Below are 20,806 nucleotides of genomic sequence, written 5' to 3'. Positions count from 1 at the left end.
ACCTGTGAAGCGACTCCCCTGCAGGTGGGGGAGCCAAGGGCTCGAACCAGGATCCTTCTGCTGGACCTTGCACTTTGCGCCACATGCACTTAACCCACTGCACTACTGCCTGACTCCCTAAGGCTAAATTCTTAATGTCATGTGCATTAATAACTCAGGTGCCATCAGCCTTAAGATTAGAATGGCATCTGAAGAAAAAAATACCAAATCAAAAATTGTTTTTTCAAACAGTTACAGTCAAACTTATGTATTCACCATATAGAAGACAATTCAGCAAATAGCGCAGACACAGAAAACATTTCTAAAATCTCATAGTGTCCTATTTAAATTCTGACTTAAACTGGAAGATCTGCCTAAGAACTCACTTTAGTCATGGGTGCCATTCAAAAGTCATTGCTGAATGTGACTAAAATAAGTCAATAAAACAGCTGCCCCCTCAAAAAAAAAGACAGCTTCCTTTTTATAGTTCTCCTTCCCTAGTATATATAATCATAAATAACAGTGTCCTATGTCACTGGAGTCACTTAGCACAAAGGTGTGTCAGAGGCATGATATGATGCCTTCACCTCTCCAAGTCTTCCCCCTATAGGCAGATGACCAACCTTTGGCTGCACAGATAGGTAGAATTAGAGCGACATCTAATGGTCACAAAACATAGTCACATAGTACTTCTTTAAAGAAGTACATGCGTTGTTCACGTTGGAAAGCTAAACTGGGCACATTTTCAACGGCACATGCTAAACTCCGATTTGAAATTCCATGACTGAAGTCACTCTTGAGTGATTCAGAGGATGACCAGAAATCATGTTGCATGTTTGACAAACAGCACCTCGCTTCATTATTCCACATTACTTCTACCAGGTGCACTTCTCTGAAGCCGTCGGTTCAAATGACGCTGAGAAAAGTAGGTTATTAAGTAAGTAATAATCTGTCAGTTACTTAAGACATCCCTCAGCAGAATTCTGAGCATGTCTCCTGGAGAGATCTATCTGCATTCTGAACATTTGGAGAGCAGATATCTGCTGCCCTCAGTAGACTGAAAGGAATGTACATCACTTTCATCCTCCTGCTCTGAATAATTATCAGGCAGGAGAAAAAGTATCAATAGCAGGATCTACTTTGCAGTGAATTATCTCAGTGTCATCAGCCCAGTGTCATAACAGAAGGGCCAGAAGACCAAGAGCTCATTAGCTTCTGCCTTACCAATTCCAGCTGCTTTCAGGGTGCTGTCTTCTCTTAACATGAGTGTGTCATCGTCCTCCAAACTCAATACAAGTTCATTTGTCTAGTTAGAAAGGAAAAAAAAAAACACATGCATTTTATCAGCACATACATGTGATTTTTATTTAGTAAGATTCTCACAGACACAGAACTGCTAGTTTGGGTCAGAGCAATTATCTAAATCACATTCTACTCCCTTTGTTATAAGGAGGAAAGAGAACAGTGCCAAGCCCACACACAATAGAAAAACGGTGGAAAGCCAGGAGCTTTGAGTCTGGATCTGGGTTAAAAGTCAGACTTGGGGGTAAAGCGCACATATGCTACAGTGCACAAGGACCCAGTCTCAAACCCACAGTCCCCTCCTGCAGCGGAAGCTTCACAAGCAGTGAAGCAAGGCTGCAGGTGCTTCTCTTTTTCCCTCTTGATCCCCCTTTCACTTCTCAATTTCTTTTTGTCTCTATCAGAAATGCAAAATAATAATAAAACATTAATTAAAAATCAGGCTTTATCAAGACCCCGATGTGTTTTCAACAAATTGCATGACCTACTTTAGATGTATTATCTGTGAAAAATAGGCAGAAAAGATAAATCTTCTCTAGTTGAAACACACCAGTTTGAAAAACAAACAAAAGTAAACAAACGGTTTCTTCTAAGACTTTGTGAGAACTGTTGTGGTTATCCTTAGGAGGGTGGGGACACAGAATTTTGGTAGTGGGTGTGGTGTGGCCCTATGCCCTATCTTATGATCTTGAAAATCACTATTACTCACGAATTGAATACAGCGAATGCATCTTCTCTGTTGTCTTATGGTAAGGATGGAATGAGATGGAGCAGATCAAATCCTAAGCAAGTGCAAATTCAGCCACACAGCAAGTGCTTTGTATGTTAACTAGTACTTTTTTTTATTATTCTGAATTCTTTTGACCAGAACACTACTCAGTTCTGGCTTATGGTATTGCCAGGTATTGAACCTGCAACTTCCCAGCCTGGAGGCCTGTCGTGTAACTGCTATTCTATTTCTCTGGCCCAACTACCACATTTTCTGTTGTTATCATCATTCTCAGCATCATCTACTCCACTCATTCTCACAATAAGCCAGGGTAAATGTCTCTGGATGTTGGGACAAAGGTCCATGGTACATGGAAGTGAGGGTGGACTCTGGCCAGTCTGACCTCTGAGAGAAGCAGTTTACTTCAACTGTTCAAAAGTTCACATATCTAAAAGACCTGGTTCCATATCATACTAGCTGTAATATTTCTGTGAGGTTTAAGTAGACGTAGAAGAATCTGTTCTCCAATGACATTTACAAATCCCATTATATATCATAGAGTTGATATCTGAACTGATAACTGTCCCTAAATAGCACATGGCAGTGACCACTGGATGGACATTCAGTACCACTTGTCAACTGGAATGAAGCTATTTACAAAGTGTCCCGTCTCCTATTTCTAGAATATGACTGAGGGAAAGTCAATAGATGGAACTCTGGATGGCAAAAACAGATGCCACAGGTAACATGTCGCATCCCCAAAGAGGATGTGTGTGTGTGCATATATAAACATACTTTATATACATAAATGTATGCAGACACATGTGATCGTTGGAAAAACCATGACACATTTTTACACAGACAAAACAGAAAATGCACATCATGATTTTTCCAACAACCAAGTATATGTTCTGTATTTCACTAGAATTGTTATGGCTTAGGTGAAAGTTTATAAAATCAGACCCCAGAGACATTCCAAGTGACTTATTATTATTATTATTATTATTATTATTATATTTAACCAGAACACTGCTCAACTCTGACTTATGGTGGTGCTGAGTATTGGAAGTCTTTTTGCATTATGCTGTCTCCTCTATGATCCCTAATTTTAAACCTCTAAATGCCTGGACTAAATAGATGTTTTAAATCTATAAGACAATTCTGCATTTCCAATTGTAGGAGATATTTTTCCTGACAAAATTTATTATGGGCATGTTCCTAGGTGTTGTAGATATGAAGAATAAGATGGGGGCCAGATGACGAAGCACCTGGTTGAGTATATGTCACAGTGTATAAGGACCAGAGTTCAAGCCCCTGGTCCCCACCTGCAAAGGGAAGGCTTTGTGCATGGTGAGGCAGGGCTGCAGGTGTCTCTCTATCGCTCTATCTCTATACCTCGCCCTTCCTCTCGATTTCTGGGTATCTCTATCTAATAGGTAAAAGATCAAAATTTTTATAAATTTTAAAAAAGAATAAGATGCAGTTCTCTGTCTCTGAGTAATCTTTGCAGTGGAATACAATTTCTCCTTTGACAAGGGATCTGTACAAGGTCACTGGGACTCAAGAAAAAGGCTCACAGGAGATAGATGTAGCTTACAGGTTATACAAAGACATTCTCATGCCTGAGGCTCCAAGGTCCCATGTTCAATCCCCCCACCATCATAAGCCAGAGCTGAGCAGTGCTCTCATAAAAATTTTAAAAAAGAAGGAAATGAAAGAATGAATGAATGAATGAATGAATGAAAGAAAGAAAAAGGCTCACACGAGTCTGTAGAAGTGGGCTTTAGGGGCAGGAGACAGTCACCCAGTGCAACACATATTTCTGCCCTGCATCAGAGCCAGTGTCCGAGTTCCAGGCACCACAGGGAAGCGACACGCATAGCTGATACTGTGGCCTCTCTCCTATTCCGTCTTTCTCTCTGCCTGTCTCTTCCCCTGTCCCCATCTCTCTCTTAAAATTTTTCTTTTTTAAAGGGAATAAAAGAGTCCACTGGGAAGAGTGGAACTGCATAGGTACACCAATGTGGCACCAGTGTGGCAAAAGCAACCATTTAACTGTGAGTTCATGAAAACATTATCCTAAGAAAGTGAGAAATCAGAAGTGTAAGCACATAATAACCAAATAAATAAGCAGTTCTCTTTGGGGCCAGTTGGTATTAAAATGGCAGGCCGTGCTGGGTGGTCTCTGCGGAACTAGATTTTCTCCCAAGAGCCACAGTCCTGACGTCTTTTTTTTAAGTTTTTTTTTCCATGTATTTATTCCTTTTTATTGCCCTTGTTGTTTTATTGTTGTAGTTATTATTGTTGTTGTTATTGATGTCATCATTATTGGATAGGACAGAGAGAAATGGAGAGAGGAGGGGAAGACAGAGGGGGGGAGAGAAAGACAAACACTTGCAGACCTGCTTCACTGCTTGTGAAGCAACTCCCCTACAGGTGGGGAGCCAGGGGCTCAAACCAGGATCCTTACACCGGTCCTTGTGCTTTGTCCCACACGCGCTTAACCCGCTGCACTACCACTCGACTCCCAGTCCCGACTTCTTTTACACATAAAGTCAAGTCATAAGAAGACACAGTATTTTTATCTATTGGGTACCCCCCTTGGTACAGAACTACGAAAGTAAGGAGCTTAAATTGCCAAATAATAAAACTGATTTTCTGTTGTTTTTTTTTTGATTTTTTAAAATTTATTTATTCATGAGAAAGATAGGAGGAGAGAAAGAACCAGCCATCAGTCTGGTACATGTGCTGCCGGGGATCAAACTCAGGACCTCATGCTTGAGTCTAGTGCCTTAGCCGTAGCCACTGTGCCACTTCCTGGACCACCCCCTCCTTTTTTTTTTTAATTTCTTTATTGGGGAATTAATGTTTTACATTCAACAGTAAGTACAATAGTTTGTACATGCATAACATTCCCCAGTTTCCCATATAACAATACAACCCCCACTAGGTCCTCTGAATCCTTCTTGGACCTGTATTCTCCCCACCCACCCCAGAGTCTTTTACTTTGGTGCGATATGCCAATTCCATTTCAGGTTCTACTTGTGTTTTCTTTTCTGATCTTGTTTTTCAACTTCTGCCTGAAAGTGAGATCATCCCATATTCATCCTTCTGTTCCTGACTTATTTCACTTTACATGAATTTTTCAAGGTCCATCCAAGATCAGCTGAAAACAGTGAAGTCACCATTTTTTACAGCTGAGTAGTATTCCATTGTGTATATATATCACAACTTGCTCAGCCACTCATCTGTTGTTGGACACCTGAGTTGCTAATAAAACTGATTTTCTCTAATCTACCTGAATTTAGCTTATTAAGTTTCATGTTTACATTAGTCAAGTACTTGTCTTAGATAAATTAAGTGTATTAATTAATTCATTTATTCATTCATTCATTAATGCTGAGGATCAAACCCAAGGTATTGAGCATGCAAAGCACACATTCTACAACTAAGCTATGTAGAATACTCCTAGGGCTGGGAAGACAGCATAATGGTTATGCTGATAACTCTCCTGCCTGAGGCTCTGAGGCCATAGGTTCAATCCCCAGGGCCACCATAACCCAGAGCTGAGCAGGGATCTGGTCTCCCAGAGTCTCTCTCTGTATATCTTTCATTAAATAATTAAAATTTTTTAAAGAATATACTACTAAGGGAGTCAGGCGGTAGCGCAGTGGTAAAGTACACATGGGACGAAGCGCAAGGACCGGCTTAAGCATCCCGGTTCAAGTCCCGGCTCCCCACCTGCAGGGGAGTCACTTCACAGGCGGTGAAGCAGGTCTACAGGTGTCTGTCTTTCTCTTCCCCTCTCTGTCTTCCCCTCCTTTCTCCATTTCTCTCTGTCCTACCCACCAACGACGACATCAATAACTACAACAAGAAAACAACAAGGGCAACAAAAGGGAATAAATAAATATATTTTTAAAAAAGAATATACTACCAATAAGAATATGACAAAGATTTTAGTGGAAAAAGCTATAGAAAGAGCACCTGGGGGCCAGCTAAGCACACAGTACTAAATGCAAGGACTGCTCAAGGATCCAGGTTCAAGCTCCCAGCTCCCCACCTATATGAGAGATGCTTCACAAGCAGTGAAGCAGGTCTGCAGGTGTCATTCTCTCCCCCTCTGTCTCCCCCTCCTCTCTCAATTTTTCTCTGTCCTGTCCAATAAAATGGGGGAAATGGCTGCCAGGAGCAGTAGATTTGTAGTACAGGTGCTGAGCCCCAGTGATAACCTTGGAGGTGAAAGAAAAGGAAGGAAGGAAGGAAGGAAGGAAGGAAGGAAGGAAGGAAGGAAGGAAGGAAGAGGCAGGCAGGCATAAAGGATGAAAGACTACCTGACATTTCTGTATAGTCATGAATCCTTTGGAATATAACTAAAATAGGCCTACTAGTTATCTACAAAACAGAGACCCCAAATCTTCATCTGCAATATTCCAGCCTTTAGGTTCATGATTGTTCAACAATTTGTTTGGCTTTATGTTAACTCTTTTTTCAGCCACCAGGTTCCAGATGCTACCATGATGCCAACCAGACTTCCCTGGGCAGACAACCCCACCATGTGTCCTAGAGCACGGCTTCCCTACAGCTCTGCCCCACTAGGAAAAGAAAGAGATAGGCTGGGAGTATGGATCGACCTGCCAATGCCCATGTTCAGTGGGGAAACAATTACAGAAGCCAGACCTTCTACCTTCTGCACCCCAAAATGACCCTGGGTCCATACTTCCAGAGAGATAAAGAATAGGAAAACTATCAGGGAGGGGATGGGATACAGAGCTCTGGTGGTAGCAACAGTGTGGAATTGTCCCCCTCTTAACCTATGGTTTTTTGTGTTTCCTTTTTATTAATAAAAATTTAAAAAACAAAACAAAAGAAAGAGTACCTATAAGAAGTCATATAGAAGAGATATCTACATTTTTAAAATTCTATTATGACAGACAATACTGTAGAAGCAGGTGGGATTATTTTTTCACAAAGTCAACCAACACAGGCTGCTGCCGTGCTAGCATGAGTACTGTGTACATGAAACATACCTTTGATTTATGTGCTTGATGAATAATCTTTAGTTTATCTGAAAGAGAAACAGTAAGTTGTTTTTTTTTACAAAGATTATTTTAAAACTTCATTTTAAACTATGAGAGTTGAGGGGCGTGACTATGAAATTGAAAATTTTTAGTTCTTCCTTTATGATCATGTTCACTTAAAAATCTCATATATATACCAAAAGAAAATTTACTGAGAATTATTAAATTTAAAGACTACTGTATAAAGACATTGCAAGACCCTGGCCCCTGGCACACGCAAGAGGAGAGGAGAGGAGAGGAGAGGAGAGGAGAGGAGAGGAGAGGAGAGGAGAGGAGAGGAGAGGAGAGGAGAGGAGAGGAGAGGGAAAATAAATGGCCATACTTATTTTCCTCAGTACATCCATAGAGAGAGAACATTGAGGTAGGAAACATACTGCCTAGTTATCATTATGTTGAAGAATTCCTAAAATATTTGTTGTAACCTCCCCTTGTATATACAGTGTATAAAGTCTCCACGCTAGGAGTTAGAATCTTTGAGTTCTCAGAGCCATCTGGGGGCAGCTGCTAGGTTTGAGTTCTCAGTTAGTCTTTAATAAAATAATCTAAAATTTAAATGTGTCTGTTTTTTCAGTTAACACAACTCATCTCTCAGAACAGATACAGTATCGGAGTTCAGATGATCATGCTTGGAAGTGATGCCACAGTTAAAATACAAAATTCATCTGAGTAAATTTGAAAATCTACCTGATAGATTGTATTAAGTTATTTGTAAATACAAAAACATACCATACTCTGGCAAGTAGAAGATGCTCCAAAAAGTTGTTCAAAAAAGAAAAGTAAGAATTTTACAGGCAAAAAGAGAGCAGGACAAGGTTACTAGCAAAAGAAAAGATCGGGGTTGGGAGAATGAGTACCTGGGTTCAAGAGCTCGTTGCTACCTGCAGGAGAGGTGTCATAAGCAGTGCTGTAGATATCTTCCTCTCTGTCTCCCTTTCTCTTCCCTCTACCTCTTTCTGTCTCTCGCCTTCTATTAAAAAAAATTTTTTTTAAGGCCCCAAGGACAGTGGGGTAATACAGGTATAAAGCTTCAGTGAGAACCTTGATGGCAATAAATATACAAACAATAAAAATAATTTTAAAAAGATGAGTGAGATTATTTTAAGCAAGGTTACCTTCCCTAAAGGCATTTGGGGTAGGGTGGGGGTTGTCCTTAGGGTAGATTATCTCAACCGTGGTGACCAGGGAGTTCCAGACTGTTTAATTTAAATACCACTTCTGGGGAAGGTTGAAACTACAGTTAAGTGAGGTACTAAGTCTTGGTTCAAAGGCATGGGCTCAAGTGACTCCATTTGGGGACTACTCTCTCTTTTTAATTCCACTCTTAGAAGTCACACAATATCACTATTAATTTGAGCAAAGCTTCTAATGTCCAAAGATAACCAGTGTCTGCCTCCTTCTTAGATGCTACCAAAGACAGTGCTCTTTAATCTGTGCTTTATCAAACCCCTACTCCACTCCTTAACTGTTTATCTGGAAGTCAGGACACATTCTGCTTTTCCAGCTAGTAATTACTCCACATTGGGTAAAATTCTTGTTTCTTTGAGACAGAAGCAAGAGAGGCAGAAAGAGAGTGAAAGAGAACACAGAGTGAAGTTTCTTTCAAATGTGGTGGGGGCCAGCCTTGAAGCTGGGTCGCACAAGCACATGACAAAGCAGCACAAAGTGAGCTAGTTCACCAGCCCCGGGGAATATGCCAACTCTGCAATAGTCCACTCTTAGTGACGTGATACACAGCATCCATATTCAGAGTCATACATGTTCCCAGTTCCCCACTTCGTTTTATTCAACCATGTGCTACGACTACATGTTTTGTTCTGAGTATGTTCTTACACATCTGCTAAAATTTATTTCTATCCGGCGTGAGTTTTGATTCAACGAGGAATGAAAGGATCTACATTAAATGAAAGAGTCTCTATTAAAATAAACCCTTGATTTAACTATGTTCTCAAAATACAAAGACTGGGATACCTAGCTTAGTTAAAGATTAGCACTGTGAATTGCCCAATATTTTAAATTGTTAACTTTCAACTAGCCATTCTTTTTAGTACAAGGTCAGCCTAATCCAAGAAATGCAAGTGTGTACTGTTAAGTAATAAAGAATTAACCTAAGGGAGCCAGGCAGGTTAAGTGCATATGGCGGAAAGTGCACAGACTTGGCATCAGGATCCCGGTTCGAGCTCCTGGCTCCCCACCTGCAGGTGGTTCGCTTCACAGGTGAAGCAGGTCTACAGGTGTCTATCTTTCTCTCCTCCTCTCTGTCTTCTCCTCCTCTCTCCATTTCTCTCTGTCCTATCCAACAATGACAGCAATAACAACAATAATAACAGTAATGACGATGATAAACAACAAGGGCAACAAAAAGGAAAAATAAAAAAATTTAAAAAAAAGAATTGACCTAAGTGAAACCTGCACATTGGAAAAGTAAATATGCCACAACTGCTCTTAAGAAAGTATCAATCTACAGTGTATTCAGGAATATAAATGCATGTGACTTTCAGACTGTCATTCTGAGTTTATAACCAGAGACAAGTTAAAGAAGCCTAACTTGTAGCTGTTTTGTTTTATTTTAAATAAGAAGACCTTTTCTAAATTCTGTTACGTGCAAAACTATAGTTTAAAATATTACCAAATACTTGCATGTTCTATATACTTCATTAATGGGCCTTTAAATTATAAACATCTTTGCTTTAATAGGGTGTACAAACCCACAATAAGAAAGTCAGCATTTTTTTTCTTTACTTGGGGGGATTAATGGTTTACAGTCGACAGTAAAATACAGTAGTTGGTACATGTGTAACATTTCTCAGTTTTCCATATAAAAATTTAACCCCCCCACCTAGATCCTCCTCTGCCATCATGTCCTAGGACCTGAACAAGTCCCACCGCCCCAGAGTCTTTTACTTTTACCAAGATGTATATGTATACGTATATGTATATGTATATGTATGAAGAAAAAAGTTATTGGAACAGAAATTTATAGCAGAATTTATTTTATTTTATTTTTTATTTTTTATTTATAAAAGGAAACACTGACCAAAAACGTCCAACAGAAGTTGGTAAGAATCTGGAAGACAGTAAGACAAAAGAACTGAAGAATTAACAAAAGATATTGTATTGATTAATGTTTCCCATTTTGGGGGGGTGAGTAATCTCTTTCACTCTCTTTACTTCATTAGAAAAAAAAAATCTTCCTTATCAACAGAAACACCACCTGTGGACACCGTTTCCTTAGGAAAGGAAGCTAGCAAATAAAAATAGATTTGTGGAGCCCTTGGTGTGTTCACATGTGCACAATCTAATCTCATGGCTTTATGAAACAAACAGGATTAGCAGTCACAATAACCAACATTTCCAGTGGGCATGTATAGGGGAAGAAAATTAGGAACTCCAAACACAGGTCTCTATGGCACAGGAATCAGTTCATGAGAGGGGCTCTGACTGTTAGGCAGAGGACACCCTTTTCTAAGAAAAATATTCCTTTTGAGGGGGCCAGTGGTGGCACACCTGGTTGCGCATACATACATGTTACAATGAGCAAAGACCCAGGTTCAAGCCCCCCCAGCCCCTACCTGCAGGGGGAAAGCTTTGCAAGTGGTGAAGCAGGATAGCAGGTGTCTCTCTGTCTCTCTCCCTTTCTATTTCCCCTTCCCTCCTGATTTCTGGCTGCCTCTATCTAATAAGTGAGTTTAGATAATAAATAAATAAATAAATAAATAAATAAATAAATAAATAAATAGAAAAATCTCCATTTCTACAAGTGTCTCCCTTACTACACAGGAAAGATCTAACCTCTCAGGCTCTCATCAGTGGGAAAAAGAATCACTGAAGCTTCCTGTTGCTGTGCCTCTCCTGGCAAGCTCCTTTTTCAGACCTTTCTCCCTTCCCAACATCCCTTTGTCTTAGCTGAAGTTATTTAAAATGGTGACTGAAGCCATTTTGGTGAGTTAATTCATTTGACCAATTCTCCCAAGCATACAGGAAGTATGTATGCTACAATTAAACTCCTTTTTGGTTTTTTCTCTTGTCCATATGTCCAGAAAACCTAGAGGGATATGGAAAATTTTTCTCCTCTGTCACTATGTGTGTGCAAATTATAGGCAATATGATTTTAAAAAATAAATAAGACAGGCTCCCCTATGCTTAAGGAACACATAGTCTAGTGAGGGTCAATCAACAGGAGAGGCGGTATCAATTAAAAAACCAGGAGGGGATCTCAGAAATCCCAGCCTCTCAGAGAGAGTTACCAAGATACAACACAAAGAAAGACAAGAGATAGCAGCTAGCAAGACTGAAATCTGACGCTGAGAGCTTCCCACTGTCCAGTGCCCAGTGTATTCTGTTCTCTCTAAGGCCAATATCAACACTGGAAGAAGATGCCCTGTGAAAAAGTAACACTTTGACATTTCTTAAGGAACACAAAACAGCAGATTGTTAAGGAGAGGAACACAGACAGCCTATCTAAGCCCTAGTGGCTCTCTGATTTCCTAGCAGATAAATATATTCATTTCTCCGAACTCATTTGAAAAAGAAAGAAATACTAGGACAGAAAAAAAAAGTTGATATGGGGTAATAATATAAAGGGACTATTTTCTGCCACGATAACAAAATCAGATACGTTGATGCCTCTGTTAGTTGAATTTATTTATTTATTTATTTATTTATTTTGTGAACGATGTTTTATTTAGTCATTTTTTGTTTACAACTGGAACTCTGGAAACTCAAAATTGATTTTTCACAGTAAACTACATAAACATGTTTGTATACATGTATATGTTTGCATAAACACACATGCTAAAAGGGTCACCAGATACAGTTATTCCAGTTTGAAATGGCACCTGGGGTTGTTTAGCGTAGCGGTTATGCAAAAGTCTTTCCACACCTAAGGCTCTGAGATCCTAGCTTCAATCCCCGATATTGCCATAAGCCAAAGTTGAGCAGTGCTCTGGCAATACATAAAGTAAAACCCACTTCAGAGAAAAAAGAAGGAAGGAAGGAGGGAAGGGAGAGAGGGAAGAAAGGAAAAAGAAAAGAGAAGGGAGGGGAGGGGAGGGGAGGGAAGGGGAGGGGAGAGGAATGAAGGGGAGGGGAGAGGAGAGGGGAAAGGAAGGGGGAGGGGAGGAGAGGGGAGAAGGGAGGGGAAGGTAGGAGAGGGGAGGAGAGGGGAGAGGAGAGGCAAAGGGGAGGGGAGGGAAAGGGAGGGGAGAGGAGAGGGTAGGGGAAGGGAGAGAGGAGAGAGGAAAAAAGGTGAGAAAGGGGAGGGGAAAAGAGGAGGGGAGGGAGAAGGGGAAGAGAGGGGAGAAGAGGAGGGAAGGGGAGAAGAGGCGGGGTAGTGAGAGGAGAGGGTTGGGAGGAACAGGAGGGGAGGAGAAGGGGAAGTTAGAGGAGAGGAGAGGTAAGGGGAGAGGAGGGGAAGGGGGGAGGAGAGGAGAGGAGGGGAGGGGAGGGGAGGGGAGGGGAGGGGAGGGGAAGGGGGGAGGAGAGGAGAGGAGAGGAGAGGAGAGGAGAGGAGAGGAGAGGAGAGGAGAGGAGAGGAGAGGAGAGGAGAGGAGAGGAGAGGAGAGGAGAGGAGAGGAGAGGAGAGGAGAGGAGAGGAGGAAGAAAGAAGCAAATAGGGGGAGGAGCTAGGTGGTGGCACACCTGGTGATGAGGATAAAGACCTGGGTTTAAGCTCCTGCTCCCTGCCTACATGGGGAAATCTTCACAAGCAATGAAGCAGTACTGCAGTTGTCTCTCTGTCTCTGTCTGTCTGTCTCTCTCCCCTATCCCTCTCAATTTCTCCCTGTCCTATCAAATTAAATAAAGTAAAAAGAATTTTTTTAAAAAAGAAAATTAGCACTTGTGGATTTATTCAAGTTTTAGGTTACATTTCAAGCATTATAGTTTGAAAGTGATAAAAATCAGAATTGAGAAATTTCAAATCAGATTTATTTAATCATGATTTAAACCTTCCACTCAGTCAACATTTAGTATGTCAATTTGTTAAGTCCAAGATAAATCTAAGTAATTCCCGCCCAGTGCCTCCAACTCCTGCTTGACTCTCCTATGGCCTCACAATTAGTCACCGGATATTAAAATGCAGACACACGGAAAGATTGGGATTTCAAAGTATTCTGGGTCATTAAGTTGCCCTACCAAATGAGAACAGAATTAAGAGCCACTCCAAAAAAAATGATCTAAGGTAATAAAAAATTTATGCTTTTAAAATCTCCATACCAATTAACAGAATATTAAGTATATCATGATTTTCAAGTCTCAAATTCAAGGGTTGGTGTCACAATGTTGAAGGTTAATCACTACCTCATCTCTATACTGAATAACAAAGCCCAGCTTGCTTACTACTCTATTTTTAAGTCAATAATTACCACATGTAAAAGTATTTTATAACATGCTCAGATTGTTGACACTTAAAGTTTTAAATCTCTTCTTTTAATTCCATTTTTTTCCCTTTTCTGATTATTCACCAAAGAAATATATTACTTTTCCCCCACCTGCAGGGGGAGAGCTTTGCAAGTGGTGAAGCTATGTTGTTGGTGTCTCTCTGCCTCTCTCCCTATCTCCCCCTTCCCTCCCGATTTCTGGCCATCTCTCCAAATAAATAGATAAAGATTAAAAACAAATTTAAAAAGAAATGTATTACTTTAACAATAACTAGTACTTTGATATTTCTAAACAAACAGGCCTTGGTTAAAATTCGACAGAAAAAGAAGACAATCTTATTTAAATGAGAGAAAGATCTAAGAAGACCTACAGATGGCCAGCAGGTCCATGAGTAACGTCCATCATCTCTTATCAGGTAAATGCAAGTCAAGTGGAAAATGAGCACCTGGAGAATGGCTATTATCCAAAAGACAAAAAGCAACAAACTGGAGAAGATGTAGAGAGAAGGGGGCCTCTGTGGGTTATTGGTGGGAATGTAACTTGGTACAGTCTTTAAGGAAAGCAGTGTGGAGATTCCTCAAAACAATTAAAAATAGAAATTCTATACAATCTAGTTACCTCATGTCTGTGTATTAATACCCAAATGCAAAACAATAATTTAAAAAAGATATACAGTATCCCTACCTTCATTTTGGCATGGTTCCCAACAGTCAGACCACACTTCAATAAACTGTTAGATTATAAGGCCAACTGGTGGTGACCAGAGGAAAACGAGAGGGACAGTTGGCTAAATCAAGACAATAAATAAAGTCTGAAGAAGGAGAGAACCAGACTCTTGATAGTGAACTTACTGTAATATAGCATATGCTGATTTCCAATGATGCACATCTAAAATAGAATGTTCTAACACAACATTATTTTAACAAAATAGACAAATAGAAGAAAATCAAAATTTATGTGGATAAAAATATTATGAAGACCTAGACCTCAAATAAATCCCTCTCCATTGTTACCGGTCATCTCTATCAGGAACAACAAAACAGACCCCTTTGTGGACCCCCATATGACCTTGCCCTCAACTTGGATCAACAACGGTAGAGAATGTTCCATCCTCCGAAGGGAGGCTGGACAACATACTCTATGCTACACCTGAGGAAGATGGGTCCTGATATTGGGGCAGCTTGGAATATCTCTACTGATGACCACAGAATCTGAGGTCGGATCTACAGGGATGCAAAGGTCACATAGGCTCCTAAGCTGAATATGGGCCCAAAATCAAATCAAATCGATGGGGTTACAGTTAATAATATTTATACACCTTTCCCAAATTTGGGAGCTACTCTCTTCCCTGATTCAGCTTTCTGGTCTTTTTCCAGCCATGACATCATCTCCCCAGACAGTAACTTGGATCCACCTACATATCAGATTTCAGGCTCAGGGAAGAAAAAAAAAAAACTAGTCTAGCCACAGACCCTTTGGAATATAACTAAAATATGCCTACTAGCTATCTACAAAACAGAAACAACCCCCCCTCCAACTCTTCATCTGCACTACTCCAGCCTTTAGGTTCATGATTAGTCAACAAGTTGTTTGGCTTTATATGTCAACTCTCTTTTCAGCCACCAGGTTCCAGATGCTAGCATGATGACAACTAGACTTCCCTAGACAGACAACCCACCAATGTGTCCTGGAGCTCTGATTCCCCAGAGCCCTGCCCCACTAGGGAAAGAGAGAGGCAAGCTGAGAGTATGGATCGACCTGTCAATGCCCATGTTCAGTGGAAAAGCAATTACAGAATCCAGACCTTCCACCTTCTGCATCCCACAATGACCTTGGGTCCATACTCTCAGAGGGATAAAGAATTGGAAATCTATCAAAGGAAGGGATGGGATACAGAGTGGTGGGAATTGTGTGGAGTTGTACCCCTCTTATCCCATGGTTTTGCCAGTGTTTCCTTTTTATAAATACATAAAAAATTTTAAAAAAACATTACGAAATTATGCTATTATACTTTAAAGGAATCAGAAAAACTGGTTACCATATTTATAATTTCTGAATGGTGGTGGCAGGCTGGTCCTTACAGGGATATCTACAAGAGAAACATTATTTTTATTATAAAATGTATAAAAACATTCAGACTACATGCTTAATCTTTTGAGTCTGTCCTACACATCCAAACTAGTTACTTTGAAAACAACCAACAGGACACAAAGAGAAGCAAGCATGCCATCAAAATCCAAAGGTCCCCTGGGACAACACAGCCCATGATAAGACGCTGTTATTGGCTAAACTGAGAACTCAGTGACACTGTTCAACTGGCAGTTTATTCAGTAAAACAGAATCGCGTGCATTTGAAATACACAGTGTCCAGGTGTGAGACACTATTTTCTATATAGTTTATGTTCATTGAGCAGATTAATCTCTGAGATGCTACCAAGGGCCTTTTGTTAATCAAAGAAACCAGTCATCTAGAATGATCTTCCAACTCTCGTCAAAATTCAAGTAACTGACAATAGAACTCAGAAAAAAACAAACAAAAAAAAAAACGGAATATTATTAAAAAAAAAAAAAGTGCTACAAACTGGCTCTGAAGACTCCATGAACTGTGGTGGTATCAAAAGGAACAGGGCTGAAGAGGGGAGAAGTGAAAGGTTCCAGCTGGCTTGATAGCACAGGTCAGAGCTCTGTATATACATACACAGATTTAGATGCAGAGATACCTCGATGTACATAGAAGTACACAGGAACATATACATATCTATAGGTGTGAACCTATGCTCCTAAAGTCTTCTTATTTTATTTATTCAGTTTTCAGATAGAGACAGAGAGAACTGATAGGGAAGGGAGAAACAGAAAGGGAGAGACAGAGAGACACTTGCAGCACTGTCTCAACACTCATGAAGCTTCCCCAATGTAGATGGGGACTAGGACCTTGAACCCTGGCCTTCATGCATAGTAATGTGTGAGCTCTACCAGGCGGGCCACCTCTCAGCCCCCCTAAAATCTTAGAATACTGTAAATCAGTGTCCTCACTAGGGAAAGATAGAAACAGGCTGGGAGTATGGATCTACCTGTCAACACCCATGTTCCGCGGAGAAGCAATTACAGAAGCCAGACCTTCTGCACCCCATAAAGATCTTTTGGTCTATACTCCCAGAGAGGGATAAAGACTAGGGAAGTTTCCAACGGAGGAGATGGGATACAGAACTCTGGTGGTGGGAATTGTATTGAATTGTACCCTCTTAGACCACAATCTTGTCAACGATTATTAAATCACTAATAAACATTTAAAAGCTAAAAAAAACCAGTGTTGAAACAATAAAAAAGATAATGAATACATAAAACAATAGTTCAACGCTGGGGAAATATCACAGTGAACTGGCAACTTGCAGGCCAGAAATCGCAGGTGAAATCCCTAGCACCACCAACTAATACAGCTGAGCCTTGTTCTGGTAAATCAATCAATTACTTAATTAAACAGTGTTCCAAACATGTTAGTTTTTACTTGCTGTTTGTTTTTAAATATTTTTATTTATTTTCCTTAATGAGAGAGATACAGAGAGAAACATCAGAGCACACTACACAGCTATGGCTTAATGTTGGTGCTGAGGACTGAACCCAGGAGCTCAAGCATGACAGTCTTTTACAGAATGCCATCTCCCCAGCCGAAGTGTAAGTTTTAATTAACAGCATATGAAGCTACACATCCTACTTCAGAGGCCAAGTTATGAAATGTCAAAATTACATATACATATATCCTCTGATCCAGCCATTTCACTTTGAGACTTTATCACAAGTGATTATGCAAAAGACCTTCATACCTGAGCCTCTGAAGTTACAGATTTGATCTCTTACAACACCACAAACCAGAGCTGTGTACTGCTTTGGTAGTAAATAAAAATAAAATAAAATAAAATAACTACCATAGAGACCAGGCAGTAGTGCAACCAGTAAGTGCACATTACCGTGAGCAAAGACTGGCCCTGGGTTCAAGTCCTCACTCCCAGTCCCTACTTGCAGGGGAGAAACTCCACAGACATTAGAATAGGGTGCAGATGTCTCTTTCTCTCTGTATTATAAATTTTAAAAAATAGTAAAAATAAATAAAAAGGAAAAATTACTGCCAGGGGGAGTCAAGCGGTAGCACAGCAGGTTAATCGCAGGTGGTGCAAAATGCAAGGACAGGCATAAGGATCCTGGCTCAAGCCCCAGGCTCCCCACCTGCAGGGAAGTCTATTCGCAGGCGGTGAAGCAGGTCTGCAGGTGTCTATCTTTCTCTCCCCCTCTCTGTCTTCCCCTCCTCTCTCCATTTCTCTCTGTCCTATCCAATAATGATGACATCAATAACAACAGCAATAATAACTACAAGAACAATAAAAAAGGGCAAAAAAAGGGAAAATAAATAAAATTTAAAAATTTTTTTTAAAAAAATGGCCACCAGGAGCATCAAAGCCTACTGTTCTATCTTCTCAGCCCTTAAACCAATTTATTTGAAAACTTTTTTTGTTCATACCAGAGCAATTTGAATATTTTATTGAATAGAAATATTAAATAACTATAAAAATATGTGAGAAAACTTAAGCCCAAAAATAAGACATATGAACAACAGCAAAATAAAATAAAATAAAAAACCTTAAGCCAAGCATCGCTATCAAAAAATTCACTTGGATTGTGTCCTTTTCTTAGAAAAAGTGATATTTAACTTTTTACCCTGTCTTTACAAAGCATTAATCTGAGTAAATATTATGGGCTTATATTACTGTCAGAGTATTACACTTACGATTTATGGGCCTAAAAGCAAAATATATTCTTTCAACTGCTGGAATGTGGCGCTTAATTTTCACCATGCCGAAAGGTAACTTTTCCCCATTATCTCATGTAGAAAAATTTTTTCAGGTTCTTGCATTTGTGTGTGTGTGTGTATGTGTGTGTGTGTGCGTGTTTTCAGAGTTGGGACCTTGTGTATACATGATTTCACCATTCTGGGACTAACTTTTGTGTTTTGTTTCAGATACACAGATAGAGATCGAGGGAGGGATATCATAGTACCAGTTGTCCCTGCAACCAAGGCTCCCCTGTGCAGTACCAGGACTTGACTCTGGGCCACACACATGGACATGGCATGCCTGGGCCACAGAGAGTCCTCCTACTAGTCTTCAATAGTAATGGAAGAGAGCTTTAAAAAGCTCAGCAGGAAGGCCCATGAAATAGCTCTCTGGGCTAGTGCACCTGCTTTGCCATGCATGCAGTCTAGGGTCAAGGCTGGCCCCCACAATGAAGGAAGCTTTGGTGGTGTGTCTTTCCTTCTCTGTCTTCTATCTGAAAAATCAGCCCAGAGTGGTGAAGCTCAAGTGACAACAACATGTAGTTCAATAGATTTTTTTCATGCACGATCTTAATACAAAATATGAATTATTAATTATGTTTTGTACTGCTTTAACATTGCTTTACAATATTATAAGATTTAAAGAGCATAGATTCCCGTGTGTGTGTGTGTGTGTGTGTATGCAACTCAAACATAAGCTTATACCTGAAAATATATAAATCTAAAGATTTGCTCACTTATTTTAGGAGAGAAAGAGCTTATCAGAGCACTGCTGCACTCCAGCAATATGATGTCAAGGATCAAATCCAGACTCCCAGGCATCTAAGTCCTGAGACTACCAACTCCCCAGCTGCCCAAAGGATTTTTTTTTTAGTTACCTTTAGGGAAATAGTCAAAAACTTTTTTGAAACTACTAATAAGATGGCAAAAGACATACATACCTTGCTTTAAAAATACTATAAAATCCTTTACAGTTTGGTCCAAATCAACTCCATGGTAGACTATAGGTTTGAAATTGTGATGCACAAATGAACGAATGAGGCGAACTGTAACAGTCGCGTCTTCAGAAGCCATGGGAAGCAGTTCCTAAGACGGGGGACATGACTTAGTCTAAACATCGTCAACTCACAATGTTCTACAAGTCTGACTTTCCACCCTCAGCAATATGGTAGCCAATCCACCTCTCCCACACTGTGTGCTACCAGCAGGACCCCTGCCAGACTTCTAGGTACTCGCTACCCAGTGCCAAGGTTCCTGTTTCCTCTGTGACTCTGGCAGCTTTGTTACAATCACCGACTGACTGGAAGCTGTCAGGACAGAAGATGAACGTGAGTTGTTTTCGGCTTGTGCTGCAAGAAGCAGGGTCGCCAGTACAGAAGCAGGACATCCACGTGGCTGCTTTGTGCTGACATGCTAGTGGTCTCCTCACTGGACCCTAACACAAAGTACAACTCTTACACGTCACATTTTGATCTCACAGGTGCTGCCAGATCTCAGGGTTGATTTAGGTATATGCCCCTGGATTGTCTACCTTCTCCACTGTTGTTTAACTTGACTGCTTAGCTCACCATAAAGCTATGTGGTAGTCCTGCACAACAGGTGTTAGTGTGTCTCTCATTTCATCTTTCCAGCCATGAGATGGAACAGCTGCTTTAAAGAAGAGGAAGCAGGGCCAGTGAAATAGCTCACTGGGGTAGTGCAACCCAGGAACAAGCCCAAGCCCCAACACATCAGAGGAGGCTTCCATGACAGGGTTTCTGTCACTCTTTCTCTCTCTCTCTGCCTCTCTGGCTCTATCTAAAATAATGATAATGATAATAATAATAAATTCTTAACAGTAAGTAAAGATGAGTAAACGAACTCAGACTGTGCACATTGGCCCAGGTAATAAAGCTAATCAACAATGAATCCAAGATCCAGTTGTCAGTTTAATCCTACAGTTCACACTCTGCCTAACGCACTATCTCCTAAGTTTCCTAAATTATTTTCTCCAAAGCATCTGCAAAGTTGACAATTTATTATATTTATGACATACCCGCATCTAGTCTAGCTAGATCATACTGCTTTTAACTTTGTACTCAACTTTCAGACAAATGTACAATTAAAGACTAAGGAAAAATATCTGTAATAAAACTAAACATAAGAAGATATGCTCAGGGCCGGGTGGTAGCGCAGCAGGTTAAGAGCACATGGCTCGAACCACAAGGACCAGTGTAAGGATTCCAGTTCAAGCCCCTGCTCCCCACCTTCAGGGGGGCTGCTTCACTGGTGGTGAAGCAGGTCTGCAGGTATCTGTCTTTCTCTCCCCCTCTGTCTTCTCCTCCTCTCTCCATTTCTCTCTGTCCTATCCAGCAACAACAATAACATTTATATACCTTTCCCATATTTGGGAGCTACTCTCTACCCTGATTCAGCTTTCTGGTCTTTTTCCAGTTATGACATCATCTCCCCAGGTAATAACTTAGATCCACCTGCATATCAGATTTCAGGCTCAGGGGGAAAAAAACAAACTAGTATAGCCACAGACCCTTT

General features: G+C 40.4%; 1 protein-coding gene across 11 annotated transcripts in view; it reads right to left on the bottom strand.

Annotated features, from left to right (window-relative positions):
- Positions 1 to 20,806, bottom strand: part of C18H2orf76 (chromosome 18 C2orf76 homolog) — a 68,614-nt gene that overhangs the window by 9,394 nt on the left and 38,414 nt on the right. For 8 of the 11 annotated variants that reach the window (XM_007524758.3, XM_060178001.1, XM_060177999.1 and 5 more), the window contains exons 3-6: positions 19,216 to 19,360; positions 15,488 to 15,538; positions 7,021 to 7,058; positions 1,204 to 1,285 (exon numbers count right to left, since the gene is read on the bottom strand). In XM_007524758.3, coding sequence (XP_007524820.1) covers positions 1,204 to 1,285; positions 7,021 to 7,058; positions 15,488 to 15,538; positions 19,216 to 19,348 — 304 coding nt within the window. In that variant the 5' untranslated portion in view covers positions 19,349 to 19,360. Of the gene's footprint in view, positions 1 to 1,203; positions 1,286 to 7,020; positions 7,059 to 15,487; positions 15,539 to 19,215; positions 19,361 to 19,455; positions 19,582 to 20,806 lie in introns of all 11 variants that reach the window. The other 3 variants (XM_060178004.1, XM_060178006.1, XM_060178005.1) reach the window with 1 other exon arrangement.

This window comes from Erinaceus europaeus, chromosome 18, assembly GCF_950295315.1.
Source record: "Erinaceus europaeus chromosome 18, mEriEur2.1, whole genome shotgun sequence".
Classification (NCBI taxonomy): domain Eukaryota; kingdom Metazoa; phylum Chordata; class Mammalia; order Eulipotyphla; family Erinaceidae; genus Erinaceus; species Erinaceus europaeus.
The sequence above is the reverse complement of the archived record's forward strand: the minus strand, read 5'-3'. Positions and strand labels throughout refer to the sequence as shown.